General features: G+C 57.3%; 1 protein-coding gene across 4 annotated transcripts in view; it reads left to right on the forward strand.

The window, feature by feature from the left end:
• Positions 1–9,435, forward strand: part of NPRL3 (NPR3 like, GATOR1 complex subunit) — a 72,551-nt gene that overhangs the window by 50,281 nt on the left and 12,835 nt on the right. For 3 of the 4 annotated variants that reach the window (XM_054180728.1, XM_054180731.1, XM_054180729.1), the window contains 3 exons: positions 1,411–1,600; positions 2,695–2,887; positions 7,344–7,543. In XM_054180728.1, coding sequence (XP_054036703.1) covers positions 1,411–1,600; positions 2,695–2,887; positions 7,344–7,509 — 549 coding nt within the window. In that variant the 3' untranslated portion in view covers positions 7,510–7,543. Of the gene's footprint in view, positions 1–1,410; positions 1,601–2,694; positions 2,888–7,343; positions 7,544–9,435 lie in introns of those variants that run through there. The other variant, XM_054180730.1, reaches the window with a different exon arrangement.

Consider the following 9,435-nt stretch of genomic DNA (forward strand, 5'->3'; position numbering starts at 1 on the left):
TCAGGCCCCAGAAGTGCTAATCCCTGAGGAGCCAGGGTGTGGGTCTGCCTGCACAAAGATGTGCCTTTGTGGTTTGATAGCAGAGGAGGAACTGAGAATTAGAGGATTTATGGCAAAAGGAGAACTATGTGGGCTGATGAACTTTGGTTTGGGGCTTCTATTGAGATCTGGCCTGTCCCCCTGATGATTAATACAGCAGAGCAAGCTTCCTTCTCAGGGGCTGAGCTCATGCTCCTTGTGTTGCTCCCAGCAAACAGTGCTGGTTGCTAGGAAATGCCCAAACAGCCTTTGTCAGGGAAGCAGAGTGTTGGGAGCTGGGAGCTCGGGGAAGGCTTTGCCTGCTGCCGGATGAAAAGAGTTTTTGTGCGCAGATTCAGAGAGGATGATGCCCTCTGAATGCTCCTCCAAGACTCCAGAGACTAGGCCATGCCAAGAACCCCCAGAGCCTCGTCCCTCACTCTGCCCACTGCTTGCAGCAGCGCTCTGGGGACGCTGGGCAGGTCTCAGCTGCTGTGTGCCCACAGGTGCTGTACCTGCTTGTGCAATCTGAGCCTTGGAAACTCTTGCTGTCTGCATCCTTCAGACCCTCACTGCCTTCAGAAACGTGGCCTGTCCTGTATTGCAGAGGGGTGGTGAGCAGATGGGGGCCATTAACCCTTTGCACTGGAAGGAGACTTCTTGGAGGCAGCAGGCTGCTGCCTCTGGCCAAGGGTCCTGCTGCTGGTGGTGCTGTGTCTGCACCACCGAGTCCTGGCAGGGCTCTGCTCCTGCAGCAGTTTCCCAGCTGACAGCAAATGCCTCCTGCTTTTGAGGACCTGTTTTGGTTGCTTCAGCTCTGCCCCATCACCCTGCCCTCTCCCTGGCTTCCCTGGGGAGCCTGCACTTCAGCCTGACCACTTCCCCCTTCAGTGATTACTGATGTTAGCAGACCCTTGTGTAGAAACCAGCAAAGTGGTCTTGGGCCTCACACTGTTGGGCCATGGGCATCAGGGCCTGCCTCTGGTTGACTCTTTTTCCATGTCAGAGGGAAGTCTACCTCATTTTTGGGCAGCTACTAAACTTGTTGAAAGAAGGCAGAACAGCTCCCAGGGGGTTGTGCAGGTACAGTTGTGTGGCTGAAGGGCTCTGTGCTGAGGGCACTCTGGAGGTGCTGAGCTATGGCAGGGCTGGTGCTGTGAGGACCCTGCCTGTGCTGGCCAGTGTGGCACAAAGGCATGGACTGATTGCAGCCCAAGCATCCACAAAGGCTTCGGGTGTGATGCCCACGTGTGTGCCAGGCCAGGAGAAGAGAGGAAACTGCTGTGTGGGGTGGGAAGCATTGCTCCTTGTGACTTCTTAGTGACAACCTCTGTGCATTGTTTTCCCCCTGTCCCCTCCTGGGTGTTTGCTGCCTGGTTTCTCACCCTGCAGACTCAGCTCATTCAGATGGTGATCTGGATGCTCCAGCACCGGCTGCTCATCCAGCTGCACACCTACGTCTGCCTGATGGTGCCGCCCAACGAGGAGGAGCTCAGAGCCCAGGATGAGGACATGCCCTTCACTGCCAGGGTTGGAGGCCGGAGTCTCAGCACCCCCAACGCTCTCAGCTTTGGTTCTCCAAGTATGAGCACACTTTTCTCTGCTGTTCAGCCCACAGCCCGCTCCCAGAGCCTCCCTTTGCCGTGCCCAGGGCAGGCAGACCTCGACAACGGGAGGACTCGGTCTGTGCTGGAGCGATGCTAATGGGGCCCAGCTTACATTTCATGCTGGGCATTGGTGAAAGTCTTAAAGCCTATTAGACCTTAGTCTTGGGTTTAAAAGGAAGTAGTGCTCTGGAATTTGCCAGTTCTCATTTGGCTCTTGGTGCTTCTCTATTTTCAAAGTAACTTCCTTCTCCCCTGCTGTACTCAGAAGTGAGTTCTTCTGGCTGGTGCTGCACTGCTCTTGAGCTTTGGTTTTCAGGAGAGCAGGAAAAATGGAGAGAAATTGCTTCCAGTTGGTTTCCCTGGGCTGCAGAGCCACCTCAGCAGGCACAGCAGCAGCTGGCACTCTCACAGAGGGGTGGCTTCTGTTTATGTCTCCTGATTTCTGTAATCTCCTCGGTGCCATTCTTCATTCCAGGGAAGCCTTTTCTCAAGAGCAATCTTGCAACCCCCAACCTTTGCTGCCTGGGCTGCTCCAAGCAGCCTTCTCAGAATGCCACCGGGGGTGCCTGGCAGGAGAGGTTCTCTGTACAACTTCCAGCTTTACAGAAGTCAGGAATTAGGGCAGAAACCTTGGAATGTGAGCCTGAGGAGTCTGCAATCTGCTTATTCTGGCTGCCTCACAAGAGGATATTGCTTCTTGGCCTTCCTTTCTGCTTGCCTCCCACCTTCTCTGCTCTTAGGCTTTTCATGTTGCCTCTTCATGGTATCCCAGCAGAGCTGGCTGGGAATTTTCTCTTCAGATGTTATTTATGAACTGTTTATGGGCTCCAGAAGTACAAATTTCCACAGAAATTGGTGGCTTGCTTGAAGCTTTGGGCTTCCCCAGTGAGAAGATGGCTGGGTTGGCATTGCAGATCCACACAGCATTTCAAGAGCCCCTTGCTCTGCTCTGCAGATCTGAAGGGGGTGTTTGGGCAGCCTGCAGAGGAGCAGCCCTGAGCTGATCCCCTTGCAGCCTGCTCCCCAGGAGTCTGCTCATTCTGCCTCTCTTTCTCTCTTCCCCTGCTAGCCAGCAGTGATGACATGACTCTGACAAGCCCTAGCATGGATAACTCCAGTGCTGAGTTGATACCTGGTGGGGACTCCCCCCTCAATAAAAGGATGACAGAGAATCTCCTGGCAAGCTTGTTGGAACACGAGAGGGAAGCTATCCTCAACGTCCCTGCTGCCCAGAACCCGGAAGACCTTCGCATGTTTGCCAGGTAGGAGCTGTGGAGTGCAGGATGCAGTCTCTTGCTCTCAGCCTTGCTGGGTTGTTGAAGGGACTCTGAACAAAGGCTGCTAGCCTGGGAGGTTGAGGGAGGGATCACAGAATCTTGGAATGGTCCAGGCCAGCAGGGACCTCCAAAGCTCATCCAGTCTGACCTCCCCACAGTCAGCAGGGACATCCCCAACTAGATCAGGCTGTCCAGAGCCTCATTGAGCCTCACCTTGAGTAGCTCCAGGGATGGGGCCTCAACCACCTCCTTGGGCAACCTGTTCCAGTGTTTCATCACCCTCATAGTGAAGAACTTCTTCCTGATACCCAGTCTAAATCTGCCATTCTCTAGTCTGAAGCCATTGCCCCTGGTCCTGTCCCTGCAGGCCTTTGCAAACAGTCTCTCTCCATCCTTCCTGGAGCCCCTTCAGGTCCTGGCAGAGTGCTATTAGGTCTCTCTGGAACCTTCTCTCCTCCATGCTGAACACCCCCAGCTCCCTCAGCCTGTAGATCCCAGCAGATCTGCTTCACCTCCCCCTGATCATTTTCATGGCCTCCTCTGGACCCTCTCCATCAGGCCCAGGTCCTTCCTGTGTTGAGGGCTCCAGAGCTGCACATTCTTTGGGGTTTGTTATTGAAGGGACTCTGAACAAACCCTTTTAGCCTGGGGGCTGGGAGGATAAATGCTTTTGGGGTTGTTCCCTCTTCACCTGTGCACACGAGTTACTGACCAGCCTTTCTCTGTGTCACAAGTGCTGGGTGTATGGAGGAGCATCAGGGCTGGACACCAGGATCTTTACTCTTTACCTGCCAGTTTTCCTGTGCCCACACACAAAGCAGAAAGCTCACATGGCCTGGAAAAACCTTCTAAGCCTGCAAAGATCCAGGCATGCTGAAGCTGTTGTGCATCACTGAGACTTCCAGCCAGCTGTCACACACAGGATCCCAGGCTCACAGGATGTTAGGGGTTGGAAGGGATCTCTGGAGGTCTTCCAGCCCAACCTCTCTGCCAGAGCAGGACCACAGAATCCAGCACTGGTCACACAGGAACACATCCAGACAGGGCTGGAAAGGCTCCAGAGGAGACTCCACAACCTCTCTGGGCAGCCTGCTCCAGTGCTTTGTGACCCTTACAGTAAAGAAGTTCTTCCTCCTGTTGAGGTGGAACCTCCTGTGCTGCAGTTTGCATCCATTGCCCCTTGGCCTAGCCCAGGGCACAAGTGAGCTGTCCCTGTCCCTTCCTTCCTGACACCCTTTAAGGTTTGTAAACTCCATGCAAACACAAAGCAAAGAGCATCAGACACAAAGGCAGCCTCAGTGCTTTACCAGAGCAGACACTGCCAGGTCTGTTTGCAGATATGAGCTGCTCCTTATGTTAGGCTAAAGTGGTTAGGATGTGTGATTAGTAGCACACAGATGTGCTGCTGCAAATATAAACACAGCAGAAACAGGCAAGAGGTGGCTCTGCACACAGGCCAGAAAGTCAGATGGCTTGCTAACCAGCCAGCTGGGAAGGAGGTGTGGGGCAAAAGACTTTTTTCTTCCTAAGCATTTCAAACACACTCAGCCTCAGTGGAGGGCAGCTTTCACTGGCGTTTGTGCTGCTGGTGGAGCAGCAAACCAGAGCTGAGGGTCTGGGTTAGCCTATTGCTCTTGGTGAAGGTGGAAACAGCTGGGGCAAAGCTGCTGCAGTGAACCCTAGAAACACAGAATTGTTTCAGGTGGAGAAGACTTCCAAGAGCATCCAGCCCAACCATCAACCCAGCCCCACCGTGGCCACCAAACCATGGCCCCAAGTGCCATGGCCACACCTTTCTGGAACACCTCCAGGGATGGGGACTCCACCACCTCCCTGGGCAGCCTGTGCCAATCCCTGACCACGCCTGCAGAACAAAAGTAATTCCCAGTGTCCAACCTAACCCTCCCCTGGCACAATTTCAGGTCATTGCCTCTCCTTCTGTCACCTGAGACTGGGAAGAAGAGACCAACCCCCACCTGGCTGCAGCCTCCTGTCACAGAGCTGTAGAGAGCAATGAGGTCTTCCCTCAGCCTCCTCTTCTCCAGGCTCAACACCCCCAGCTCCCTCAGCTGCTCCTCCCCAGCCCTGTTCCCCAGACCCTTCAGCTCAGCTCTTTGCTTCCTCCTGAGGAGCAGCAGCCCAGCGAGGGCTGTGCTCTGCAAACAGCTCTGCTGCAGCAGCTGCCTCCCACAGCAAACTCCTGCCAGAAATGCACAGGTAGTGCCCTGGGCAGACTGCAGCTGCCCTTCCCCGGGCAGTTGTGTGCACAGCAAGGACTGAGCTGTTTCAGCAGAGCAGTGAAGCCCAGCCCCATCCATTTTCTCTCTCTGAAGGCCTGGTGCTCATTAAGCAGATGGCAGAAGAGGCTTGTGCCTGTCCATGGCCATGCACAGCCAATATGTGCAAGGCAGAAACCTTCAGAGGAAATGAGGAACACTGAAGCTTGGCTCCAGCATTGGCTGCATTAACCCTAACAGAGAATGGAATTGAAATCCAAGGTCTTAGGTCTTTGGTCTGCAGAAGTCAACTTAAGCAGGAGAGGAGTTCTTTTTGAGCTAGGTCTTGGGGAGTGTGCACAGAGCATTCCTGGCTGCACAGTGAGCAGTGCCTCTGAGGCTGCCCTCGTGGCTGCTCTGCCAAGCCATGGCTGTGGAGCCACTCTGGGGAATTTGCCTTTCTTGCTCCCAGGTAGGGAGATGATGGAGTCAAGATCCACTGAGGAGTGCTCCTAAGCTGTGTGCAGTTCTGCTGCAGTGCCAAGCAGTGCTGGGAGCAGGGCTGCCTCCCTGGCCAGGAAGAAGCCTGGTTTCTTGGCATGCCCAGGCTGAGCTGTGGTGAAGGACACTGCACTGCTGCTCCTGCAGCTCAGAGGGGAGAGCAGTGGTGAGCACTGGAAAGCAATCACCCTCCATCACTGCACCTGCAAGTGCACATCTGTCCACAGACACATCTGTGCAGCTTCAGAGGGACTCACAACTTCTGCCCCAAGAAGTGCCAGCCCTCTGTCCTGGCTGGGTCCAGCAATGTTCATTGTCCAAATAGGTGGTGAGAGACTGGCACAGGTTGCCCAGGGAGGAGGTGGAAGCCTCATCCCTGGAAGTTTTTAAGGCCAGGCTGGATGTGGCTCTGAGCAACCTGATCTAGTAAGAAGTGTCCCTGTCCATGGCAACTGGATGATCTTTGAGGTCCCTTCCAGCCCTGACAGTTGTGTGATTCTGTGATGAGGGCAGTGCCCACCCTCCCTGGAGCTGTGGGACACAAGTTACAGCCTCCAGCCTTCGGGGAGAACCTCCTCCGTGGCAGGGTGGTGCTGCTCAGGATGGATTACCCAGGTATGCAGGGGGGGTCTCCACCCTTGGAGGGTTTCAGAGCTTGGCTAGGAACAGCTACAACATTGGCAGCAGTCCTGCTGGAGTATGGTGCTGGACTGGGCTTTGGGGGTGTCTTCCAGCCAGCATTTTTGTGATCTGCTTTAATATCCGCTGGAGGTTTTATTGGAGTGGAAAGATTTCATCTTGACTGGCAACACATCCAGGCTCCTTCTGGACACAGGTTGGCTTGCTTTAGGGGAAAACTCCTGCCTGCTCCGGGTGCCTGCTGCAAGCCAGCTCATGAGGGCTTGCACAGGAGACAGCAGCACCAGGAGATGAAAGCGTGGGCAGCCGCAACGAGGGAAGGCAGCGGGAGCTTGGGAAGCTTATTTCAAGGTCACTTTTTGAGCAGTGCTACAGGTTGTAGGATCAAATACACAAATTCCTGGCACGCCTCAGGGAAGGGCCTGCCTTGGACTCAGACACACAGCCAGCCACGCTGTCCCTGCTAACGGCCTCTGCGCGGTGTGCTCTGGTTGCCGTCAGCCCAGAGGAGGAAGCCAATTAGCCTGATTTAAATCCCCAGTGGGGAGCTGCTGCAGAAGGCAAATGTTCCTCACATCCAACCAAACCTGCTCTGCTCTAGTCTGAAGCCATTGCCCTTCATCCTATCCCTGCAGGCCTTTGCAAACATTCTCTCTCCATCCTTCTTGTAGGCCCCCTTCAGGTAGTGGGAGGTTGTTATTAGGTCTCCCTGGAGCCTGCTCTTCTCCAGGCTGAACACCCCCAGCTCCCTCAGCCTGTCCTTGTAGCAGAGGCGCTCCGGCCCTCCGATCATCTTCATGGCCCTCCTCTGGACCCTCTCCAGCAGGTCCATGTCCTTCCTGTGTTGAGGGCCCCATAGCTGTGGGGTCTCCCCAGAGCAGAGCAGAGCAGAGGGGCAGGACGCCCTGCTGCCGCTTTGCTTCGGCTGCAGCCCAGGCTGCCATTAGCCTGCAGGCGCTCAGGCGTCTGCTCACGCTCGGCTCCTTGTCCATCAGCACCCCCAAGTCCTCCGCAGGGCCTCCTCCCCAGCGGGAGGCAGGCAGAGGGAAGGTAAGAACTAACCGAGCCACCCGTGCCGCCCACAGGCTGCTGCACTACTTCCGCGGGCGGCACCACCTGGAGGAGATCATGTACAACGAGAACATGCGGCGCTCCCAGCTCCTCATGCTCTTCGACAAGTTCCGCAGCGTGCTGGTGGTCACCAGCCACGAGGACCCCGTCATCTCCGTCTTCCAGTCCCTCCTCAAGTGACCCCAGGGCAAAGAGGGGATGCCTGCAGACCGGCGCTGACTGGACAGTCCCTCTCCGCGCCCAGCAGCTTCTGCCCCCGCGCAGCTCCCTCCCCGTCGGCTGGCTCTGGATCCGAGCTCCGGGGGCTGCTGCAGGACACCAAGAGCTTGCTCCTCCGCCTGGGCAGCTGCTGCTGCTGCTGCTGCTGCTGCTGCTCCTCCGCCTGGGCAGCTGCTGCTGCTGCTGCTGCTGCTCCTCCGCCTGGGCAGCTGCTGCTGCTGCTGCTGCTGCTCCTCCGCCTGGGCAGCTGCTGCTGCTGCTGCTGCTGCTCCTCCGCCTGGGCAGCTGCTGCTGCTGCTGCTGCTCCTCCTCCGCCTGGGCAGCTGCTGCTGCTGCTGCTGCTGCTCCTCCGCCTGGGCAGCTGCTGCTGCTGCTGCTGCTGCTCCTCCGCCTGGGCAGCTGCTGCTGCTGCTGCTGCTGCTGCTCCTCCGCCTGGGCAGCTGCTGCTGCTGCTGCTGCTGCTGCTGCTGCTCCTCCGCCTGGGCAGCTGCTGCTGCTGCTGCTGCTCCTCCGCCTGGGCAGCTGCTGCTGCTGCTGCTGCTGCTCCTCCGCCTGGGCAGCTGCTGCTGCTGCTGCTGCTCCTCCGCCTGGGCAGCTGCTGCTGCTGCTGCTGCTCCTCTGCCTGGGCAGCTGCTGCTGCTGCTGCTGCTCCTTGGCCTGGGCAGCTGCTGCTGCTGCTGCTGCTGCTCCTCCACCTGGGCAGCTGCTGCTGCTGCTGCTGCTGCTCCTTGGCCTGGGCAGCTGCTGCTGCTGCTGCTGCTCCTCTCTTCCTGGGCAGCTGCTGCTGCTGCTGCTGCTCCTTGGCCTGGGCAGCTGCTGCTGCTGCTGCTGCTGCTGCTGCTGCTGCTGCTCCTCCACCTGGGCAGCTGCTGCTGCTGCTGCTGCTGCTGCTGCTGCTCCTTGGCCTGGGCAGCTGCTGCTGCTCCTCAGCCCGTGTGGCTGCTGTGCCATGGTCGCAGCGTGGGAGCTGCTGGTTCAGAGCCCTGCCCCCTCCCAGCGCAGTTTCCTGACCATGCTTCAGCTGTGGTGCATCGCAGCGCTTCCTCTGCTCCCCAGCATCATGGCTGCTGGGTCAGTGCCTGTGAGCAGCCTGCCCCCGTGGCACAGCACACATGGCTTCTGCCTGGGGGCAGGGTGGAGCTGGGCCAGCCTTAGGGCAGTGTCCCAGGGAATTGTGCCTGGCCGTTGTTGTGTGGCAGCAGTGAGGACACAGGTAGGAAGAAGCATAAGTAAAGAGTTTCATGAATGAGAACGAGCGGCTCCTTGAGTTCCAGCTTGTTACTTCCTCTCCTCAGTACCCCTGTTACCAAGTGGCACCAAGCAGCCTTTGTGCTTGTGGGTGTTCAGGGTTGCCAGTTTTTGACTGGGTATGGGGAGCTGGCTTGGTGGACAGGACTGAAGTGAGCTGACCAAGCCACAGGTGCTTGGATGTTGTTCCACACAGCCACAGGCTGGTGCCAAGGGCACTCAGGCCTGTCCCCCAGGGCTTGTTTTGTTCATCTGTTCCACTCCCTGCCAGCATGGCTGTGGCTCCAGGGGGCCAGACTGGGAACTTGGCCTCAGCTGAAGCTGTCCAGCTGGAAAACACCACACAGGTCTGTATGTGGCTGTGTTCCCTCATCTGGTGCAGCACTGTTCCTCCAGCCCTGCCAAAGCTAGAACAGGGGGTGACAGTCTTTCTGGGGCCAGCAGGAGCTTGGCAGCTCAGCCCTGGCCTGAGGCCCCCACTCCCCACAGCTGCTCAGCACTCTGCTGCAGAGCCAGGGAAGGTGACCTGGGCTCAGAGACAGGGCTGTGCTGGGTTCCGAGATCCCCTGTGGGCAGACCAAGGGGAACCCAGCCCCAGGGGGCTGTGGAACCCAACAGAGTTCTTCACTCAACACAGGG

This window comes from Dryobates pubescens, chromosome 4 (genome assembly GCF_014839835.1).
Source record: "Dryobates pubescens isolate bDryPub1 chromosome 4, bDryPub1.pri, whole genome shotgun sequence".
Classification (NCBI taxonomy): Eukaryota; Metazoa; Chordata; class Aves; order Piciformes; family Picidae; genus Dryobates; species Dryobates pubescens.